Source organism: Camelus ferus, chromosome 8 (assembly GCF_009834535.1).
Source record: "Camelus ferus isolate YT-003-E chromosome 8, BCGSAC_Cfer_1.0, whole genome shotgun sequence".
Classification (NCBI taxonomy): domain Eukaryota; kingdom Metazoa; phylum Chordata; class Mammalia; order Artiodactyla; family Camelidae; genus Camelus; species Camelus ferus.
The window spans coordinates 34,982,451-35,007,236 of record NC_045703.1 but is presented as its reverse complement, the minus strand read 5'-3'; the positions used below and the strand labels follow the sequence as shown (position 1 = coordinate 35,007,236).

Below are 24,786 nucleotides of genomic sequence, written 5' to 3'. Positions count from 1 at the left end.
TGAGCTCCTGCTGAGGAAGTTAGTAAGAACCAGAGCAGGGAGACCTGGAGGTCAAAGTTGCAGAAAGAACCTCCACAGAGGCTCACACACAGCTGTCCTACTCTCTCCCTGCTGGTCACCTAGCGTGTGTGTGTGTGTGTGTGTGTGTGTGTGTGTGTGTGTTGCAGAAATAGTACATGAAGGATGGGAAATTAAATGCTTCTGTGGGAAAATGCAGTGTTTCGGGTTCTCAGCATTTTATTCAGCTGCTCTTATATTTTTCCAGATTGTGAATGTACTTCGAGGCTATTGAAATCTATTCGTGGTAATGAAGAAAGGCAGGGACTCAATGGTTCTTTCCCAATTGCCCTTTGTCCAGTAACAAATACCTAAACACTCTAATTTTCCTTTTTTATTTCCCTTAATGGTGGCAAAACAATCCTACTCATCCTTATGGAAGAAGAAAACTCAGCCTTTAGTTTCCATCCTGGTAGCACAGCAGGACAAAAGGCTCCCTGGGCTAGCCCGTCCGTCTAGGAAAATATATTGGCTTTTGGCAGCCGCTTTTCGAGTCAGGCCCCCTGGCGAGGGCGCTGTTCTCTCTTGGGTGTGGGAGGAGGGAGAGGACGGGAATCCCACTGACATCACTGACACAAAAGAAACCAGGAAGTTAAGAAGAAATTATTACAGTCTGTTCATAACTCAGGATGTTAAAGGCAATAGCCCGGGCTGGTTGGTTATTCATTAGCAAAAAGGAAAGAGCAGTGGAGGTCAGGACAGCCCAGACCACAGAGACGCACCTGGCGCGGGGAGAGAGCGGCGGGCAAAGGCAAGACGGGGCGCTCGCACCTGGAGTTAATCTCTTTTTCTCGGAAACTTTTTCATGGGACAAGAGGCAAGATGACTCTTTTCTGTTCTCAGACGTTTGTCTAAATAAAGCCCTCTTAAATTTATTTTTGTAGTGGGACTCCTAAGCAGACAAGAAGAAAAGGCACCTTCCCGCCGAGCAGCTGCCCACCTCGCAGCCGAGTTTGCTGTGGGGCAGCCGCATCGGCCGCACAGAGCGGCCGGTGAGTCTCCCCGAGCCGGTCGGCCGGACTGCTGTGAAGCAGGGCTTTGCACACTCTCCAAAGCCCCGGTGGATTAGTGCCGATTTCAAAGTTTCCTGGTGCAGGAAGAGAGAAAGTGGATCTGCAGAGAGTAAGGGGAGGGGGAAGAGCCCATCTCCCCTCCTCCCCACGGGGACACCATGGGTAACGTCTGCCTGAGGCTCCGGGCGTACCTGGAGCCCTGGCTCCCCTGCTGGTCCCAGGAGGCGGACAAGCCCACGGTGATTGATAACCCATGGACTGGCAGCCCCCACGATGGTCCCCGGCCACCGAGTCTGGAGCCCAAGGGAATCCAGGGCCGCTACTTTGTGGCTCTGTTTGATTACCAGGCCCGGACCGCAGAGGACCTGAGCTTCCGCGAGGGCGACAAGCTCCAAGTCCTGGACTCTTCCCACGAGGGCTGGTGGTTCGCCAAGCACTTGGAGAAAAGAGGAGAGGGCACCGGCCAGCAGCTGCAGGGCTATATTCCTTCTAACTATGTGGCTGAGGTCACGAGCCTCCAGGCAGAGCCGTGAGTAATACACCTTGTTACTCAACTCTCTGAGGGTGGGTAATGAGTTTTCCTTCTTATCTATCTGCAAATCCACTAATTTTCAAAGAGCTGCCTAGAAAGTATGAGGAAGTCCTGGCAAGAACCTTCTAACTAAAACACATTTCCCCTGCTAGGTGAGAGTGGAACTGGAAGATAATTGTTGTTGAAATGACGTCTTTCCCAGTATGTGTAGCCACAGCGCCTGAGTGTATTTAATGCTCCACCTTTTCTTTTGCTGTAAAATAAGTCATGCCTCACTTTAACACAGAACTGCATTTCATTTGCAGGTGTATCATCGATCTTCCTTAAACCACACTTCCGAATCTAAAGTCCAGATATTTTTTTAATTTAAATTTTTGAAGGATCAACTCCAGTCCTGATAGGCATACACAGGGCTAACTAACATAGACTGTCACATTTAGAAGATGCTACATTTTCCCAGTGAAATCATGACTAGATATTTTTCTTTGAGTCCCAGGTATGGAGTTATGCTACCCAAATTATGATAGCTTTTGGTTTTTATTATGATTAGAAACTGGCCAGCTATAGATCCTTAGGAAGTTTTAACCAGAAACATAATGACAATATTTCCCCAGAGGAGGAGATAACGATTTTACCCTGATATTTGAATAAATCCTATGAATTATCATGGAACCAAGGATGAAATTTTTATGTACTTATGCACTTATCCATCCATCTATCCATCCATCCATCTTCTCTTCCATTTATCTATCCATCCATCCATCTTTCCAGGCAAGTGTCAGGCAGAGTAGTGGCATGGTGAGTAGATGAAAGGCAAGGTTATCCTAGTTGTGGTTGAATACAAAGCAGATATAAAACAAGGTCTTAACAACGGATACTTGAGGTCTGGTGGGTTGAGAAGCAAGTGTGGACTATTACTCACCCTAACCTTGTCCCTGTCTGGTTCCAATGAAACCCATGTCTCTTAGGATTCATCTTACAGTATAGATCCTTGGTAGAGGAACCACTCATTTTCTCATGTGTTTCTTTTTTTGATGTGAGCTGCAGCATCCCTTACTGCCCAGGGAGTAAAATGGTAGAAAGAGCCACGGTGCATTGTTGCTGCTTTACAAACTCAAATTAAAATACAAAAAGGCATGGGGGGACTTTTGAGATTTTTACCAACACCAAGAGCCTGTAAATGCTAAGAAGGTTCTTATTTTAGGCCTAGATAGAAATGAATTGAAATCTAGATTTGACAGATGGAATTGATCAGTTCTCAAATGAGAAAATCATCTATATGAACATTTATTTCCGTGACAGTCCACAGGAATTATATTTACTTATTCATTGAATGCTTAGTTATGTGCATTTATGATACGATTTTCACTACTATATGAGTCATGGTTTCCATGGAAGATATGGTATTATGTATGCTTTATATTCAGTGTAACATATGTATACTGTTGAATAAATACCGTAATATTGGTATTAGTGCTTTAGATTCATAATCTACTAGTTTTGAATATATTCAATTCATTTAACCGCTTAGGGGCTCCATTTCCTCATCCGTAAGGTCTCTGGGGTCTCCTGGACCCCTGGATTCCTTGATATCTGGGAGCATGAGGTCTTATGTTTCAAATGTAGTTCAGCCACATTCATGCTTGACAGGACAATAAATGCTGAAAAGAAAAGAACAAGTGAATTGCAACAATACAATCAGTTCAAAAGTGATAATATGTTGGGTAACAGGATCAACAGCGTCTTTACTTATTTAGATTCTTTTTGCCTAACAAACACAAAATAAGGCAACTAAAAGTATTGTGGCTATTTTTTTTTTTTTTTTTTTTTGATTCTCCAGAGCTGTCTGTGGCAGAGAATACTTTTTCCCCCTGTATGTAATTCCTGACCTTTCTGCTTGGAATTGGTTCTCGGCAGTGTTCCCATGGGTCACTACCATCCTGTACCTCTGTAGTGGGCTTTTCTTGGGATCTTCACATTTTGATGCCCAGATACTGCTGCTTTTTGGCCTCCTGATCAGTAGCAGGCACTTGTTTCCTTTTACGTGTGCACCAGGGCCTTCACCTGTGAACTCAGGTTATGCATGAGGGTTCTTGCCACCAAATGGCTGAATTGCTTCAATACTTTTAGTACAGGTGGCTGTAGCCTCTAGAATTTCATCCTATTTCAAGTAGAAGTGATTTTAACTTAATCTTCTGAGTGAAGGTGTTTAAGTGGCCAACATAGTGCCTTAATACCTAGGGAATTTTACCCTCAAAATCTTCTTTTAATATCTTTCCTATGTGAGTTTTCAAACATATACTTCATTTTTTTCCTTGTGAATACTGTGAAAGTTAATGTTTATTTTACAATGAGCTTGTTGTATAGTGTTAAGTAAAGATTATTGCTTACATTCACATGTGTGAGGTGAGAAGCAATGGGAAACCAATGAAAGCTGAGTCATCTAATTTCTTATTAGACTAATGGAATGCATTTTAGTATTCATCTGTTAATGTTTTTATTCTTGTCTTGCATTAATAAGAAAACCTTTGGAGTTATTAGTGGCAGGGCAAATCAGTTTAGTTTTAGTGTTTGTTTTGTTTGTTTCTTTTATATTAGGAAGTGAAGATATTAAAAAGAATTAGACTATTGTTAAAAGATAAACTCCTTTAATAATTGATTTTTAAATTCCATCTAGAAATGCTTTTCCTTTTCTGAATATTTTACATTGTGATATAACAAACCCATTCTTAATGATTTATTTTGTCTCTTCGAAGAATCTTTGTTTTATGTTCAATTTGAATTCCTATACCCTTTCATAGATGAGTGTTTTTCTTCCACATCTTCAACATGGAATCCCTCAAAAATCTTACTTCTGGGGTGTGGTTACTCAGAACTCTCTGTACATTTTTTATTTACAGTGTTTTTAGAGATATAGTTAAAGTTCAGATAAAGTTAAAATCCAGAAAGTAATGGTATGAAAATTACATATAAATCTTGGAGTCAAGAGCAATGGCTTTAAATTTCATTGCTTTTGTTATAAAAAAAATTCAAGTAATGCAATATATTGATGAAAAGCAAAATGATCAGCAGTTGTTTAATTTACAGGTAGCATCATTTATCTGCAAATTGTTTCAAAGCTGTTTGCCTAATTGTTTAAGTGTGCTTTAGGTGACTCCACGTCTTTTATGCTAGACTGGTCTAGGCTCAGAAGTACTTTGTGGAAAGCTTTTCCTGCTCCTCTTATTGCCGTGTAAAGGTAGATCATTCCAGTTCCTCTCCCTGGCATTTTATGGGCTGCAGTGAGAAAGAGTGCAAGAAGAAGTCTTTGTAACTCGGAATTTTGTTGACAGGTTATGCTTATGGCATAAAGGTGTTAGAATTTTATTAAGTTTAAAGGTACTGGGATTTCTTTCCATTTGTTTAGGGGATATATTCCTAATCATGCTCCTCTTTAATATGTCAGACTAGAGTTCTGTCAAGAGTTTAACTAATTTAAGGTCATTGCCATTGTCTGGTTTGAAGAAAGTAGCATGGAGAATTAAAGTGGTATATGCTTAGAAGGAGATTTTTCTTACACCAATATCTACAAATAGAATTGCAACTTTACTATTTGGTAATTTGAATACTGCTGAATTTAATAATCATCCAATATAAGCCGTACGTAGTGCTCCTGGTGATTTTCAGCCTGGATGTCAGTAGATTTCTTTCTCAGCTAGGATATGAAGCCAGCTTTTGAATCTTAAATGATTTAAAGATAAAGGAACAATGTGGTTTAAAAATTAAAATGACTATTAATAAATGAAGAAAAAGGCATCAGAATATTCACAAACCAATCTGAAGTAACTCCTTTGAGTACTTTAAATCACTAGAAAATCACCTGTGGGCAAGCAGTCCCTTAAATATTCTCAATCCAGATCATTTTTGTCTTTTTCTTTGTGCTAGTTATCAAGGAAGACTAAATGAATATATGTAGAAATTGAAAATAATACGTTTTCAATTTCTTCCCCGTAAGACAAAGTTTACTTAAATCCATAGTTTTAAAAACTAAGTAAAAAAAAGTTTATATATATAAGTAAAATGCATTATAAGAATACATATGGCTGTTTATCAAATTAAGTGTTTTGGATAAACCCAGGATAAGAATTTTAAGACAAATAATTTACATCAAAAAGCCATATTTATATACCATAAGATTAATTAGAAAACTCTGTTATTAAATTACTTATAGAATTATGACATAGTCTTCTCTTTATCCTTTAATATAAAATAACAATATAACAAATATGTTGCTAAAATAATTTATAAAAAGTTACATCTCAGGTATAATGTTATATGATTTTTATATTAATATAACTACTATACTTATGTTTATATAACTGTCTCAGTTATAAAATGCATTTTAATATAAATTGTCACTATTTTTAAGAAAAATGATAATTAATTGCAAAATTAAATTGACTTTATGAGAATAATGGCAAAGTCCAAAGTCCATAGAAGTGAGGAAAAAGAGGAACCAACTGAACTTCATTAAAATCACAGTTAAAGTATAAGTGTAATAGCAGTTCAAAATAGTTGATAAATGGCAGTAAAATCTGATTACTTTATCTCAAAATATCTTTGAGAAGCAATGAAGTGCCATAGAATGGAGTGATTACAATGAGTCAGAAGTCATTCTTAATCTTTTCTAGGAAAATTGATAAAATGGATAAAGCTTTGGAAGTTTCAATTGCAATATGTCATTCAGAACCACTCTCTGTCTAGTAAAAGTATTGATTATTTTTTTCTTTTCTGGTTTTTAACAAATTACTCATGATGGAAAAGATTTTATGTGAGTGAAATAACTCATAAACTACTATACTTTAGTCCTAAAGATTAGAACCTAAATTCTAACTTGTTTGAATTCATTCTTTAAAAATAAAAGAGATTTTTATTGGCTTGTTTTTTCAAATCAGTTTGTTATTTTCAAATGAATTTATTTAAATGTTTGGTTTGTCTCTGTAGACATCCTGGTGTTACTTTTTCAAGTATTTCAGCAAAGTGACGTCAAAGTAGACACAATCTTCTACATAGTAAAGTAGGACTAACTTTTGTTAAGGAACTACAATATCCTGTGTACTAAGTCTTAAGGTTCCCAAAAGGAAAACAAACAAGACTTTGCCTCAATTAACTGGTTATCAGCTCAGAAAACTCCCTTTGTATTTTCCAACTGCCAGTACCACGGTGAGAATCTATATGGTAAATAAAAATCAGAGCAGTTTTGAGGTTCTTCTGGTGGCTATTTTAGCTAGATGAAAACATTAGTGGTATAGAGTTTTAATTGATATATAATGCTGGTTGTCCTTTTTGATCTGACCTGTCATGTGCTTAAGGACACAGGCTATGGGACCAAATGGTCTGAATTTGAATCTGCCTCTGTCATGACACAGCCTTGAGCAATTCATATTGATAGAAATGAAACGACCCCTATCTCATAAGATCGATATGGGACATAAATGAGGTTCTTTGTGCAGAAAGCATGCCCTATGGAGAACCTGATACATAGTAAGGGCTTAAGAAATGTCATCTGTTGTTTAGCTGGGCAACTGTGCCCTGACTTCTGCCTAGATGGGTCATGGTTTGCACACCCCCGACTCCAGCCTCAGCTCACACTGGTCTTTTCCTCTAACAGGTCTCTCACACGCTGAGCATCTTGGGAGCATCTTTCATTCTTTCTTCCACACCCTCCCCCACCTGCGGTCTTGGACTTTACAGGAGCCGGCTATTGTTCTCTGGCTTGCAAACCTCTCCCTCCTCTTTTCTTCCTGACCAACTCTCATTCATCCTTCGTTCTTACCTTGTTTATTCCTCTCTCCCTGAAGCCTTTCCTGACATTCTAGACTATATTAGGTCTTTCTGCCTAGAGTTTCGTGTCATTTGGCATTATTGCTTATATCTTTTCTGCAAGACTGTAAGCTCTGGAGGTGGGAGGTGGGAAGATGAGCTGTGGCCTCGGGCCCTGGAGCCCAGTGTGGTGCCTATGCATAGTAAGCACTCGTTAATGTTGGTTGGGTAAGTGGATGATTAAATGATGATTGCCCATCTACAAATCTCAGGTCTTTTAAAGAGCAGCTGTCAGATCCACTTCTTTTCTTCACCTTTTCCTCTCTGAGTTGCTTTTTTACCTACCAGGAAAATCTGCCGAGTTTCCTCACCAATCGCCTAGGCCATTTTGCGTTCTTTTCTCAATGAATTGTACAAGCCTCAATTTTTCGTTAGACTGGTAGTCATAATAGCATAATTTCCAGGCTCTCAGAAATTTGTGACTCTAATCCACTGTGAGGAAAAAATACTTAGGGATCACAGACTGATTTGAATTTTTTTTTTTTGTTGTAGAATAAGTATCAAGCCAGAAACTGATCGTGAATCTCATGGAAGTGGTATCTAAAAATCACATGCATACATATTAAACTATACTGTGGTTATATTTAAAGTAAAGGAATCACTGGCCTGAACTTCTAAACAGACAGAAAACCAAAACTTAATTAACAGAATTAATGTTGTGGGGCCAGAGTTGTAATTTCAGTTTTGATGCTGAACATACATAATTTCAAATTATTATGTATGTATGTATGTATTACGTGTGTATAGGAAATATTTTTCACTTTATGTGTGTTGAAAGTTTGAATCTTTTACTGCATATTAGTATATTTTTATTGTTACATTCTAAAACACTACCAAACAAAATAATTACATGTTCTTTTTACTAGTTTTCTTAATAATTAGCTGCTAATTTTTCTGCAACATTCTCTGACTCACATTTTTAATGGGCGTTCTTAGCACTGGAAGGATTGAGCCAATTTTTCTGGGGAAGGTAGTTATGCAGATCAATAGCAACTTGAATAATACTTCAAACCTTCTTATGGCTGTTTTCCTGAAACCTGCAACTTTAGCAGTTAGTTTATGTGGATGTTTCTTTAAAGATTAACATAACGAAGGATTCTGCTAAAATTCATAGCTGCAAATATAGATCATGTGATTTGTATTACCTACCTTGCTTATTTGGCTAATTTCAGACGCTATAATAGACTATCCCTTGTGTAATATCTTGTTATGTCGTTTTTTCCTACAGTTTTTCAGTTAGATTTTTTTCCTATTTAAAAGTTGAATTAATTTTAGTGTTAGGTTCTTTAATGCTTTTCTTCATGTTTCCTTTTTTATTCATATTGTACTTTATAGTGCCTTTAAATTCAGACTAAATTTCTCAATTAGAGGTTTTTTTTCCCCATTAATCTTGTGCCTTCTTAAGGGTAAAATGAGAATGCAATTCAAGAAATGTTATTACTAAGAATTTTTGAACTTTATATTAGGTATCTAATTTGAAAGGCATTTAGAATCTTAGATCAAAATAAATATTTCCATTAACACAAATGTTGCATACCACATTGGCAGCGTGATTTGGATGATTCAGAAGAATCCTAACAATTCTAATGAAAGGGCAATATTTTGATAAATTTAAAGTCACTCTAATGCTCTTCCAATATTACATATATCCTTAAGCCATTTCTGAATATTAATCAGTAAGGACATACCAAGATTCCCATTACAGGAGGGGCCTCATCCTTACAAACACCAGAATTGTGATCCCTGCAAAGTCACTGCCAGGCAGTCCTCTCTGGAGGGTGCCTGTGTCTTTTCTGTGAAGTAGGACTCAGAACAGTTTCTTCAAAATCTCTTCAGCATTTCTAGTCATTGAAGAAGTTAGAGTCTATGGAATTCATGTAGCTATTCAATAAACTTTCTGTGTACATTTACTGTATAAAAGGCACTGTTTTTTTAACAATGGGAGATAGCAGAATGAGTAAGACAGTGCTTCTTTCCCAGATAACTTTACAATTTCTGGAGGTAAGACTAATAAGCCAAGAATGTATGTCAGTGCCCTTTAGGCAAAGACTACCAGGAACACACCTGTCCTGGCTTGTTATTTGTTGCAGGAAAGGAGAACACACACCATGGACAGCAGTGGAGCATCTCAGTAAGAGTGTGTTAGATAAGACACATTATAGGATTTGGGGCTGTGATTTTGGCAAGAGGTTAAGGGAGCTCTGGATTGACTGCTATCAGGAAGTGAGGGTGACTGTATGATTGTGTACCTTAATCAATCTTGTTGAGAAGGAGGGAAGACTAGTTCAAGATTACAGCTATAACTGGTAAAGAAACAGCAGCCACTTGTGTTAACCAGGATAGGTAGCCGTTTGGTCATTTTTGTGGTGGGACAAATGTCCATGTTTTTGTGAGTGTTCGGAGATGATTAAGGTGACTGATCTTGTTTTTGTCTTGAGCTGTGATGGTCACAGAGTGGATTTGTCTGATGTTGGTGCTCTGGGAGGTTGTTGATGTTCAGTAGAAGAACACCAAGGCCTGGTCATACGGGCCAGGCCAGCTCCTCGATGCCAGGGGCAGCTTTTCTCTCACTTAACCAGCATAAGACAGATGCTGATAAATGCCATAAATGCACTGTCTGTCATTCAGCATGCACTCGAGGTTTGCAGATACTAACTACTATGTATAAAATAGATTAACAACAAGTTCATACTGTATAGTACACAGAACTGTATTAAATATCTTGTAGTAACCTATAATGAAAAAGAATATGAAAATGAATATATGTATATATATGTATGACTGAAACATTATGCTGTACACCAGAAATGGACAAATTGTAAACTGACTATACATCAATAAAAAAAATAATATTTTAATGAGTGAATGAATGAATGAAGAAGCAAATGTGTAAGTGAATATGTATAGAGGTAGGGCAGACCAGTTCTGGTTTGGGGAAAATCAAAACTTTCTTTCAGAGTTCAGTTCACATGACCCTCTTCCAAGAAGCTTTTCCTAACCTTCAGAGAAAGAATTTGTAATTTGTTTTCCCCATGATTTTGTAGTTCTTGTTGGTAGAGCATCATTTGATAGTAACCGATGTTTTTTGAGAGCTTACCGTTATATTCCTCACCACACAAATAACTTCACTTGCTTTACCTTGTATACTGCAGCCTCATGAGATGGATACTTTCAGTATCTCCATTTACAGATGAGGAGACCGAAGCTGCAAGTGTTTAGGTGAACTGCTCAAAGCGACACAGTTAATAAATGATGGAGCTGAGATTTGCCTGCTACTAGCCTGTCTCTGGGGACTGTGCTTGTATCATACAATGGCTAGTTGTAAAAGTTCTATCTTTCCTGTGAGACTGTGAGATTGTGAGACTGTGAGACTGTGAGACTGTGAAGTCTTTGAGAGCAGGATACTTGTGTTTCCTGTATCATCCCTAGAAAACTGTCTGAGACAGTGTTTCTGCTCCAGAGGATTTATCATCTCAGGAGGTAAGACAACTATTTCCTCCTGAAATTGTAAATTCCCTGCAGTAGAAGCACCGTCTTACTCAGTTTTACTCAATGCTTATTGATGAGACAATTCAGTACACATTGTTGAACACAGAGGGAGGGAAGTACAGGTATACTCAGGGCATGGGAAGTTGTGTAGTTTAGTTGAAGCATTCATGGAGAGAGCCATGAGAAATAAATCTGGAAAAAGAAGTTGGGATGAGGCTTTGGGAAAGACCACGTGTGCCAGGTTAGAGAGTTTGGATTTTTTTTCATAAGAAATAAATGGAAAGCAGAGCTTTGAAAAGACAGTGATGATGTGGGAATGGAATGGAGAAGAGAGAGGCTAGGCAGTAGTAGGGGAATTGTACCAAACATCCCTGGCATGAGGTTATAAGGGTTTATAATTTCTATTTGCGGTACTGTTAAAAACATCAAGAGGACTTAGGGGAAGGAAAAGAATTAACATTTTTAAGTACCTTTGATGTGCTGAGCACATGAAACTATATACACGACCTAATTTAATCTTTATAATAACCCTGCAAGGCAAATTTTCTTATTTAGGATGAGAAAATTGAAACTCAAATTTAAATAAATCCAAGAGCATTCTTATCTGGTAAATAGTAGAGGCGAAACAACAAACAAGATGTAGGAGAAGAGAAAGAGAGAGGATTAAAAAATACGTTATTTGGGACCAGGTGAACTATTAAGACAAGTACACATTTCATGAAGTACTTTTTACTGGTATGGTTGAAACAGAAAAGATGATACATTCACTTTTAGATATGTTGAGTGTGACGTACTAACAAGTCATCTCAATGAAAATGCCCAGGAGAAATGTAGAAATACAAAAATCTGGGCAAGTAGACAAGTCTGTTTTGTAAAGATGGGTTTTTGAAGGAATTCACACTGAGGTGTTAAAATGTTACAGGAACATAAGAACTGCAGGGCACTGCAGACTTCACAAGAATTATAAGAACCATAGCATGGGAGTCTAAGAAACAGAAGAGACCAAAGATCAACTCTAGAAATGCCCAGAGTTTACGTGAGTAGGTGTGGTGAGTAGATTGCAGTAATGGCCTTGTTGTTCACACCTTTTTGCATACACACTATTTTTTTTTCTTTTTCAACCTTATTAGGTAGAATTATTATAGTTCAACAGCACATACACATTACATTGCATGTAAATACATATATATAGTATACTGCACATTTTTTTAGTTGACGTATATTTACTGATTATTATTTCTAAGGACAGATTAGAGCTTTAGCTTTTTAAACTTACATAGTTATCAAAGGAATAAAGCCAACTACAAAATAAGAATCAACAGAATACACTCTTAAGTAGTCCTCTCCCACACAAACTCTGAGTTTGGCTAAGTAACTTGCTTTGGCCAATGTAAACGTGACAAAAGTAAAGACTGAAAAGCGGTTACATGTTGGGGGCTTTCTTATTGCTCTTGGAGTTCTGCAACTACCATGAAAAAACCCAAGCAGCCGTCCTGGGGAGTGGAAGACCACGTGAAGCGAGGCCCTGTTTCTCCCAGACGACTCACCAGCCAACAGGAGACTCGTGACCAAACCTAGATAAGATCAGCTGAGCCCATCCCAGATTTCTCACCTTTAGATTCCTGAGTTAACCAAACACAGCCAATCTCCATATAAGTGGACTCTACAATCCACAGATTGAACCAACTATGATTGAAAATGTTTGGGGAAAAAATCCAGAAAGTCCCCCAAAACAAAACTTGAATTTCCCACATGTTGGCAACAATTTACACAGCATTTACACTGTGTTAGGTATTATAAGTAATCTAGAGGTGATTTAAAGTATTCCTAAAGGATGTGTGTATGTTGTATGCAAATACTATGCCACTTTATATAAAGGACTTTAGCATCCATGGATTTTGGTATCTGCAGGGGTCCGGGAACCAATCCCCCTCAGATACTGAGGGAAGACTGCAGTTCTTATTAAGTGAAACCAACTAATACAGGGAAGAAGAGCCACCAAAGGAAACCATGAAGAAATCATACATAAAGTAGGAGAAAAAGAGCATCTTTTCCAAAACAAGAAGATAGAGGGAGTTTTGGGTCAAATGCTTATCAGTGCATTTATTTTTTATTTTTTTAAATCAACTGTACTTCAATTAAAAAGAAAACAAACAAACAAACAACCCATTTAAAATGTGGGCAGAAGAACTTAACACTTTTCCAAAAGAGGAAATGCAGATGGCCAACAGGAACGTGAAAAGCTGCTGAACGTCACTAATATCAGAGAAATGCAAATGAAAATCACAGCGAGAAACCATCTCACATCTGTCAGAATGGCCATCATCAAAAAGAACACAAATAACAAATGTTGGCAAGGACATGGAAAAAAAGGAACCCTTGTACACTGCTGGTGCGAATGTACATTGGTGCAGCCACTGTGGAAGACAATATGGAGGTTTCTCCAAAAACCAAAACCAGAACCACCACATGGCCCAGCAGTTCCACTCCTGGCCATATACCTGAGAAAAACAGAAACATAAATTCAAAAAGACACATACACCCCGCTGTTAACAGCAGCACCATTTACAATTGCCAAGATACGGAAGCATCCCAAGTGCACATCAACAGATGAAAGGACAAAGAAGATGTAGCATATACATGCAATGGAATACATCTCACCCATAAAAAAGAAGGATATTTTGCCAACTTTTTAAAACAACTTTTTTTTTTAAACACACATTTGACAAATACAAAAGAATATGTGCAACTTTGAGGTAACCTTTAAAGCATGATGATTTATGAACATCCATTTAACCAGCTAGCTAGCCTGTGACCTAGACTATTACTAATAATGAACCTATTAGTGCTTCCCCTCCCTGGTCTCCACAGTAAAACCCTTCTCCTAGAAAATGTTAATAGCAACTCAGTTCCTAATAGCAAAAGACTGGAATCAATCCAAATGTCCATTAATAGGAGAGGAATAAATTGTGGTTTATTTATTCAATGAAATATTATGCAATAGCTAAAATGATGAATTGAGTGACATGCAACAGCATGAGTGAATTACAGTGTTGAATGAAAAGAAAATTTAAAAAGATTGCATATAATATTCTATTTTATAAAGTCTACAAATAAAACCAAATGACATATTGTTTGGGCATGTATGTTAGTAAACTATAAAGTAAAGTAAGGGAATGATAAACAGCCATTTGATTTACTCGTCTGAGCTTTGTATATTCTGCTTCTGTTGAACATTTAAAGAAATGATTACAAGAATGATTTTCATGATTGACCATGAAAAAGAAATGTAACAGATATGCTGGCCAGGAGATCAAATGTAGATATTGTGATTGATCATATATAGTTCATGACTACCTTCCTCACAAAACTATTTTCACTGAATTATCCTTTAATATTATCCTTCTAAAATAAATAAGAAAGACATTAAAAACATAAAAAGCATAGTTCTTGCTACTATTGTCATTACCCACTATGACTTTTTTAAGATACCCCTTCCCCAAATTCCAGTGACAAGAATCCTTACCTTGTGGACCATGGACTCCTAAAGGTTCCAGAGGTGGGCTTGAGGCAGTCCATGATCTCTGTGAAATTGCATATAAAATTTGGGTGATGTGTATTTGTGCATTTTTTAACATAAAAGGTTGGAGATTTTATGCTATTCTAAAAGGAAACATGTTAAAAAAAAAAAAGGTGAAAGAAACTGTTGTAAAATTAGCACAGGCAAAGTTTGTTTCTCTTGAAAAATTGATTTACTTCCTTATAGCAGATAATGAATTCTTCATTTATTACGCATCACATTTTTACACTTAGCTACCAGGAAGTTCAGAGTTCATTTAAATGCTTGTTCCCGATAATTGTATTTGATCTTAAGTCTGAATTATTTTCTTCCTTCTCTCTCTCTTTTTTTGAACTACTTAACATTTTTATTCTATAGAACATATACTGAGTTTTGTAGGAGTTTGCTTTTGTAATCTACTTTTAATACATAATTAATAATGGTCAGTCTAGACATGTTTTATATTTTAGGATCTTAAATTAAAGAAAAATAATTTTATATCTTAATCTATATACTAATTAAGGAATACTTTAGACCTTCTGAGCTTAGTTGAGAGTAATTCTAAGCCAAACTGACAGGTTGTTTGATAGAATATAATTAATGGCTATTGGCCATAAACCTATCTAGTCATTCCTTACCTTAATCCCACTTTGCTTTCCTGGCTCTAACACTGGTTTTTGCTCTCTTGCCTGCCTCTTCCTTGTTTGTTTCATTTCTTTCCAATTTGAACTGGGGCACAGATCTTTGTCTGCTGGAGAATTTGGCACAATCTCCCTGCCCTTTCTCCTTGTTTCCAGGATTGCAGTCAGTGTGTGTTTGTGCACATGTATAGGATTCATTCTGGTTATCTTTTGATCTGCAGGGTGAGGCAGAAAAGTGCCCTTAATAGGGACTTCAACCCTTTGTGAGACAGTGTGCATTAGAGGAGAAACATGAGAAGTCAAGAAAAAAAATAGAGAGAAAGGGAAGGAAGGGACACAGTGGTTTTAAATGTGGTTTAAAAAGGCAGATGAATTTTTAATAAAAAGGAGATGTAAGGAACAAACAAAAAATGCCATAAACAAAATTAAAATAAAATAAAAAGCTGATGTTTAAAGAAAACAAAGTGAGAGTGTGTGAGAAATTAGAATAGGAAAGGGGACTGATGAGCAGACAATAGCATGGCTTGGTTTGTAGTCAAGGGAAGACTAGATAGGGATACTGTGCCAAGAATGGAATAAATCAGACAAATGTGGGCATGCAGGGAAGTTCTTAATACTAGGCTTATATTATTTCAACTGTATTTTAAAAAATATCCCTGAAGCTTTTGCATTTGTGTTCCATAAACATTTATACTAAGAAGATTATAACCAGATGCAGCTTTAGAAACTCAGATTCTATATTGGGTCCATAAGTGAAGAAAATAAAATGCTAATCACTGTCACTGAAAGTGAGTTAAATCCTTTCTTCCCTCATTCTACCTTGTTTCTACCATCCAAGTGATACGTTACATTTTAGTGTTGATCATCTTTCACAACGTAAAAAGAAAACAAGCCACAAAAATACACATACTCAGCATACAGAGTGAATCCAAGTAAGTGACTTCTGGGACTTAAGAATAAACTGACCTCCTGCCTGTACTATGGGCAACTTGGGTTAAAGCAACATGATAGTTGCATAAGAAGTCTTTTGCATTCAGTAATGGAAAATTGGCTGTATAGGCAAGGTGGTAAAACAAAAGACTTCTGTAGAGAATGAGAGGAAGTTAATAGCCTTGCTTGCTCCCACTGATTCAAAAGGTCTCACAAAGAAAGTACTGACACATTCGGGTGTGTCCAACATTCTCCATTAGTGCAAACATCAAGGATTTCTTATTTGCAGATTTCATAATCAAAGAAATACTGTGTTCATAACAATAAAGCCAACTTTTGTTCTGATGTTATGTTCACCCCTAGACTATGAAATTGCTTTTTGAGGAGTTAAAAGAATAAATAGCTCAATGAGGGTGTATATGTCCATGAATAACTGAAAAATTGTGCTGAACACTGGAATTTGACACAACATTGTAAAATGATTATAAATCAATAAAAAATGTTAAAAAAAAAAGAATAAATAGCTAACCATAGTATCAGGGAAAGTTTACATAAGCTTCTGCACAGTTCCAGTGATGACTTTTTCTAGGACAGAGCTCACTTACTTTGCTCACCTTATCTGTACATTTACACTTGCAGTTAAGGAGACTGATATTTATCTCGTGAAGCTATTTCATTTACTTAATGGACAAAATACTATTTTTTTTCCTTTTCAAAGGAATATTTTCAGGTTATTTGACTTTGAAAGTGACTTAATAGAAACTAATCTTCAAATGCAAAGGAAGAGCATCTCTCAGGAATCTACTCAATAGTTCTGGCAAGATAAAATACTTCAAAAAGCATTTTGTTTTAACATTCTAACTGCATTGTTGCAACTGACAGATCCTTGAGCAAACTGAGTGATTTAGTTTTGTGCAGGGGTGTTATGAGAAAAATGATCCTAACTTATTTTTCAAGCTTATGTTTTTATCCATTTGACATATTTTAGCAACTTTTGGTTGTAAATAAATTGTAAGTAAATGAGTATAAATAGTAAATGGTTTAGTTTGATTCAGCAGAAAGTAAGTATATTTGCTAAGGGCAACACAAGTAATTAGCAAGGTTCACTGCACTCCTGGAGCTTGCCTTATCTGATGGATCTCAGTCCCGGATGAAAGAGGAATGCAAACTATCCTTATCACGCAAGGATTTGTCACGGAAAGAGGCTTTGTCCAAGTGAAGAGGGAAAGTTTGTTATTTCTTAAATTACTGATTTTTTTTTTTAAGAAACCGAGTATGTGGCCAGACAAACTTAATAAAAAAGAACAGACAGAACTCTTATTGCATGTCCCTTTTCTGTCCAGACACTTTCCCTAGAATGGAAAACTGAAATAAACTCATGTTTAATGAAACCTAGAGATAATGGTCATTGAGAAAGAGCCAGATGAAGAGAAAGAAAATAGATGCAATGAAGACATGATGGAGGAGGAGGCGAAGGAGAGGAATAAGGAAGGAGAAGGCAACACTTCAATTTCTATTACAAAGGAAAGCAACAAGTGTCAGACAATCACCGTGAATGTTCTTCTCTACTGTAAATAGAAACCATAGAAACAGACATTCACCTGCTCACTATTTATTCTTGAGAATTTGTTGCAACACAAAAACTCAGTACCTTTTAGTTTAGCCACTAATATTGAAAAAAAAAATTAGTACAGTGGAGTATTAAGGAAAACCTTTAATCATAACTCTATTACTACATCAAGTGAGTTGGAAAGTTTGATTTTAAGGAGTAGCTGTATAATTTATATGACAGTCTTCCTTGCTTCTACCATTTTTGATTCAGTCATTGTTACATTTAATTCAAATGTATTAACTTATCATGCACAATACTTTGCTAATCAAATATGTTAGCAGATTACAACTTAGAAACAGAATCTTCGATCAATGTTATTAGGTGGAAGGTTTCTGGAAGTACGTTTCTGATGGATGGAAAAGAGTGAACAATGGCTATGGGCATATTGGAAAAGAAGGAGCAAGTTTAAGATGTGCACGAATCTTAAGCATTCTGTAGGTTCAGCTGAAATTGAATCTATGGATACTGATTTCATATAAAATGTCTTGACCTTTCTTAAATTCATCACTCTAAATTCCAGTTAGTAAAGAGTTACATTATTTTTTGAAACTAATTTCCTCTTGTAAAACCATGCTGCAGCAAACAAATAAAATCAACAGTCTTAACTCTTAAAAACAGGTCTTAACTCCCCTTCCCCTCTGGCTATTGCACATTAGTCTCCTAGCAAACCTTTGAAAAAGTTGCCTTTACTTGGGGTCTATTTCTTTTCTCTCTCTCTCTCTTCCCCATATCTGCTTTAAAAATTTTTTACTATGGAAATGTTCAAACATTTACAAAACTATAGAAAACAGTAGCCCAGGTCTCATTACTCAGCTTTAGCAAATATCCTGAAACTCCTTCCCACCCATACTGTACTCCCACCCCAACACTGGGTAATTTTGAAGCAAATCCTAGATATAATTCTATCCATAATCTCTTTTGTAGATATCTCTAAAATACATGAAATGCTCTTAACAAACAAATATAATTACAACATAATGATCACTCCTTAAAAAGTAAAATAACCCTAATATCATAAAATATCCAGTAAATGTGAAACCTCCCATAATTTTATAAACCTATTTTAATACTTTGTTTGAATCTTAATTTTTGTAGATTTATTTTGTGGTTTGTTTGTGAATCCAAATAAAGTCCATATATTATAATTGGTTGATTTGTCTCTTTGAACCTTTTTTAAAGTGGATCCCTCCTCTACGTTTATTCCTTGAAATGTATTTCCTTTGTCTGTAGAGTTTCCCACAACTGGATTTTGCTGACTGTCTCTTGAACTGACTGCAGTTAGACTTTTGCCATTCCAGAAATCTGCTCTTACTAAAGGTCAACAAGGAAACTCCGCATTGCAAAATCCATTGGTCAGTTCTTAGTCCTCATCTTACTTATCTTATCAATACTATTTAACACTCTTGATAACTCTACCATCCTTAATACACTTCTTTTTTTTTTTAAATGGAGGTACTGGGTATTGAACCCAGGGCCTGTGCATGCTAACCACGCACTCTACCATTGAGCTATACCCTCTCCTTCAATACACTTCTTTTGATCCATCTTCAGGACACGCACTCACTGGTTTCCTCCTATATCGCTGACTGAGGCATTGTGCTGATTCCTTCTCGTCTCCCTGACCAGTAAATATCAGATACCCAGTCCTCTAACCTTGATCTTCTTCTCTACCTGGCCTCGTTTTCTTGGTCATTTTATTCAACTTGAGACATGTGTATTCAGTGATATACTTGACATCACTGTTTCCTAATGGAAGTTCCCAAATTCCATGCTTTTCCAACAGTTCCAAAACTGAGCTCCTACATTTCTCCTACAAACCTGTCCCGCAAAGTCTTCCCCAGCTCTGTCAATAACAACTATGCCTCCCATTTGCTCAGGCCAAATATCTTGGAATCACCTGGACTGCCATTTTCCTTTCAGTCCTCACTTCTAGTCAATCGGCACGTCATTTTGCCTCCACCTTCAACAAATATCCACAAATCAGTATCTCACCAGTCCCTGTCACCATCTGGTCCAGCCCCTCTTTTTCTTCCAATCTGGCTTAGTGTGGCAGTCTCCTAACTGGCCTCTCTTGATTTGACTCTTGCCCTCAATATAATCTATGCTCAACCCAGCTGGCAGAGTGATTCTGTTGAAATGCCAACAAATTAAAATTACTTCTTTGCTCGAAATTCTTCGAGCAGCTTCCTATCTCACTCAGAGTTAACCCAAGTCTCCTTGCAGAGACCCCCCTCCCCATTTCCACCATTGCCTCCCTGACTTCATTTCATTTCTCTCCGTTTGGCTTCTACTTCTGCAACATGATTTTTTTGGGGGGGGGGTGTTGGGGAAGTGTGGGTCTAACTGAAAATGATTTTGTAAAATTTTGTTTAGTCTGGAATTTGAATTATTATTGTTCAGTAAATTTATAAGAAGTGGGGAGGACCGAAAAACTTTGCAGGTGGTCTCACAGATGCAATATCTTGCTTTACCCTGAACCATTGATCTACGACGTGTGACCAAATTACTCCTAAATCATTTATTTTGACATTAAGGGAGAAAACGTTTCTCTTGGTGCATGAATATGTATATTCATTCTAAGAATATTGGAGAATGTAGCCAATTTCAGGTCTGTTGATAGTGTGGGAAAGACTTATTTGGATTCAAGAGTGGACTTTTAATTAGCTTGTGCTGATGTCTGTGTTTGGCATTTCAGACTAATTCTCATTAACAAGGGGCAGCCTATGTTCCACTGTACAGTTTTGAGAACAGTCTTTCTTGCTCAAGGATTTTGAGGACAAGAAGGGAAAATCTGAGAGTTGAACAAAATGGTCTGTTTTGCTTCCAATAACATCAACAAAAGGCTGTGTTATTAATAAGGAGATATCTAGATTTCAGTTCCAGGCATTTCAAAATCCCTGACATTGCGTTTGCTTTTCTCTGATTTATGTCTTTATAGTAGAATTTTTCTTAATGAATTCAAAGCAATGTGTGTGCATCTAAAAATAGCTGTAAACACATAAAAATAGTATGCGTCAATTCTGTGTTGCCATCATGTAAAATTACCTTCTGCATCACAAATATGTTTCTCCTTCCCCTAAGAAATTAAACACAGACATGAAATATAAATGAATATGTGTTTGCTGTAATGCTACTTGACATTTTGGTTGTAATTAACAGGACTTCAAATATTAACCAACAGTAATTAACAATGTAAAGCGCCTTAAACATGAGGTGTAATAACAATGCTGAGTAGATTAGGCACAGTCATCAATACACCTCATGCTTATTAAAGATTTGTTTTTGAATGCTACATTAAACAAGTTTATTGTGCCTGCCATGTGAATCCTGAGTTTCTGCTGTATTCGTTCTGTAGCCATTACTCCTGCCTGAGGCTGTGGTGGTGCTGGGGACAGGCTCCAGGGTCTGAGTAGCAGGGCTGAGAGAGGTACCACCTCAGGGTGAGAGGCTGATTGGAGGTGTGGTTCTGGGAGAAGCAAAGTTGCCTCTGTTTTGGTTCTGTTAGTATTTTATTTTTTTCAAAATGGACATAGGTTTACTTTCTTCTGATTTACCAGAACCAATAAATGCTCACTACAAAATGTTTGAAACAACACTGTAAAATGTAAAGAAAAATTTTTCTCATCTGAACATCCAGAGATAGTGACTATCTACCTTTTTTGGTGTATATCTTCTTTTAGAAGTTATTTTATTCCGTATCAGTCTTTTAGGAATTTTCCCTCTTCCTTTCTCTCTCTCTGTACATATAGAGAATGCATATTAATTTCATGTATGTTATACAGGAATTATATATATGTATATCATGTAGAATTATATGTATCAAATATTTATATATTTATATGTGTGGGTTTGATAGTTTTTTTTTTTTTAAATAAACATGAGATCTATTGTATGTGCTATGTGAACCCTCACCCCTTCAACACATACTGCACCAGGACGTAGTATTATTTTTCCTTTCTACCTTTGCATTCCTATTAGGTGAAAATAGTATTTTCATACTAATCTGCATTTAAAAAATCAGTAAAATTGAACACATTTACCGTTAGTTGATCATTTCAAATTTTCCTTTTGTGAATTGATGTCGTGTTTTACTACCTTTTTACTTGGATAGCAGTCTTTTTTTTTCATATGTAAGAGATACAAGGAAGACAACTCTTTTCCTCTCATCTATGTTGCAGATAGTATTTTTCAGTTTGTGGCTTGCCTTTTGACTTTTATTATTTTATTTTTTGCAATACAAAGTTTAAAATTTTTACATAATATTACCTGTGAGTATTTTACTTTATGATTTTTGCTTGTGTTGATGTTCTCAGAAAGAAATTTATTATTGTCTGTCATGTGCTCAACATTGTGGGTGGGTCTGAGGAGTGAGACATGGCCTCTGACCTTAGAACATAGAGTTCAGTAAGGGATCCTTTTTTATCCTCCCTCTTGCAAGATTTTTTTTATTCTTCCTCCCTAAGGAATAAACCTTATTTGGAGAATTTCTTGATCACCTTCTCTTGTATATATATCTTTTTGTATCTAAATTTAGATGTAATTTTAGAATTATAGTGACACTCTATTAGAATCGAGAGATGGTAAATTATTATCTGCAAATCTGGGAAAAATGGAAGGATTGGTAAATTTTAGAGTGTTCAGTTTACTACTTTGTTAGACTGACATCTTTTACTAAATAGTCTATCATAAGCCACAGTGATTATCTTTCGGGAATTTATGTCTGAGATTTTATGACTTTTTTCCTGTGAATGATCATGGCATTTCATAAAGTAAATTTTACTTTATTCCCAGTCCATTGTATCAGAATTTATACATAAATTGGTTAAATAATAGATGATCTCATGTGATGAATTTGTGACAGTTTCATCTTCCGAGGATCAAAAGGAAAGAACCCTAAACTAAATCTACAACTAGATGATCTTAATGTTATTTTGATGATGGAAATGGAGGTCACATGACTATGGGAATCTGTGAGACCTACTTTTGATTGGCTTGAATGTATGTAGATCCAATGTGTGGATTCCCTACTTCTCCAAGTTGGACTGATGTGGAGCTTGGAACAGAAATTAAGATTGTTCTAAATGTGCTTTTCTTATTTCTCTGACCTCAAATTAAGGGTCTGGTTTAAATCCAGTTGCTACATTACATCTCCTCTCAGCCACTATATAGATGTGATTTCCCTCTTCTCTAAAATTCTCTTAAGTATTTTTGGCACTTAATTATATGTTGGTATTCTTGAATATTATTAAAAACATTTCCCAAGTGATATATACAACAAATATTAAAATATCTTCATAGTTCTCATATGCCTGGAATTCTTGCTGTTTTTTGAGTTAGAGCTCTCTCTCCAGAAGATCTTTTTTAAGAAGGTAAATATCTTACCAGGGAAGCCGAAATTAATATCCTCAAGGGTCTCAGGTTTTCATACCCACTCCTTACCTGAGAATGGGACCCTAAGGAAGCAGAAGCCAGGACAGGGATCTAATAGGGGAGGGCAGGCAATTGTAGGTGCTCGGGACAGCACAGATATGCTTTATTAAAGGGAAATTTCTGAGATCAGCCTTTCCAAGTGAGTCTTTTTCGCAAGTCCCAACCTAGGTATTTTTAAGTGTAACTAAGGAAATGTTGGGATTGTAGACTACATAGTATAGTTTAAAAAAAGTAAATTTTGTGAAGTACAAATTACACACAACAAATTTTGCCCAGATCCTCAACTTACATTTCAATGAAATTTGATAGGTGTATATATACACTCATAAAAACAACACAGCAATTAAGATGGTAATCATTCCCATTACCTCAAAGATTTACCTTGTAGTCCCTGTCCAGACACTCCCTCTTCCCTGACCCCGGACACACACTGTTGTGATTTCTTAATTCTGCCTGTTCTGGCACTTCACATAAATGTAGTCCTACACCATATACTTTTTTGTGTCTTGCTTCTTTTGCTCAACTTGATGGTTTTGGGACTCAACCACGTTGTTGCATGTACCATTAGTTTGATTTTTAGTGCTGAGTACCAGCTCATTGTATGACTAAACCATAGTTTGTTTTTTCATTCCCTTGTTAATAGATATCTGGGGTGTTTCCCGTTTTTGTTCCTTACAAATAAAGCTACTATTAACATTTTTGTGCTAGTCTTTTTGTGGACATGCCTTCATTTTTCTTAAGTAAATACCCTGGAGTGGAATGGCTGTGTCATAAGGTAAATGTATGCTTAACTTTATAAAATATCACCGTACAGTTTTCCAAAGGGTTGCACTATTTTACACTCTTATAACAACATATGAGAGATGCTGCCTGTCTTGCCAGTTTTTGATATTCTCAGTCTTTTTTGTTTTAGCCCTTCTACTGGGTATAAATAGCTCACTCTGGATTTAATTTGCACTTCCTTAATGACTAATAATGTTGAGCACTTTTTCCTATGGATGCTGACCAGTCTTCTATCTCCTTTTGAGAAGTGTCCAAGTCTTTTGCCCATTTTTAAACCCAGTATCTGGGCCTACTTGGAGTTAGTTTCTTTTGGCTGCATATTTTCTTGAGTGCGGATGCCATTTTGCTGTATCTTTGCAATACTGTCAATTTTTTTATGGAGTACAGGACATTCTACAATCTACTCTAGATTCTGTCACAATCTTCTAAGAATTACTGACTTTCTATTATAGTAGATAGTTAAATTGCCTGGACTCTAGCTGTGTACTTTGCCTCCTACAAGGAATAAAACTGCTTGTACCTCTGTCCATATTTCACCATTGAGTATAATGTTAGATTTGGTTATGTAGTTTTTATGTTTAGTCCATTAACATGATCAATTACATTGATTTTTAAATATAAATTAACTTTCTTCTTGGGATAAACCCCACGTAGTTCTGATATATGTACACTTTTGAATACATATTCTTGTATTTAATTTACTTATATATTTTAAAGGCTTTGCATCTGGGCTCATGAGAGGTATTTGTCTGTAGTTATCTTTTCTTGAAATATCTTTGGTTTTGATATCAGAGTAATTCTGGCCTCATAAAATAAATTGGAAAATATTCTTCCTTCTTGTATTTCCTGAAAGAGTTTGTGCGTAAGATTGATATTAT

The 24,786-nt window shown here is 36.4% G+C and overlaps 1 protein-coding gene across 1 annotated transcript in view; it reads left to right on the top strand.

The window, feature by feature from the left end:
* The first annotated feature begins 698 nt into the window (after nt 1-698).
* FRK (fyn related Src family tyrosine kinase) overlaps nt 699-24,786 on the top strand; it is an 82,009-nt gene continuing 57,921 nt past the window's right edge. Inside the window, exon 1 of the mRNA XM_006193096.3 lies at nt 699-1,599. Coding sequence (XP_006193158.1) covers nt 1,229-1,599 — 371 coding nt within the window. The 5' untranslated portion in view covers nt 699-1,228. The remainder of the gene's footprint in view (nt 1,600-24,786) is intronic.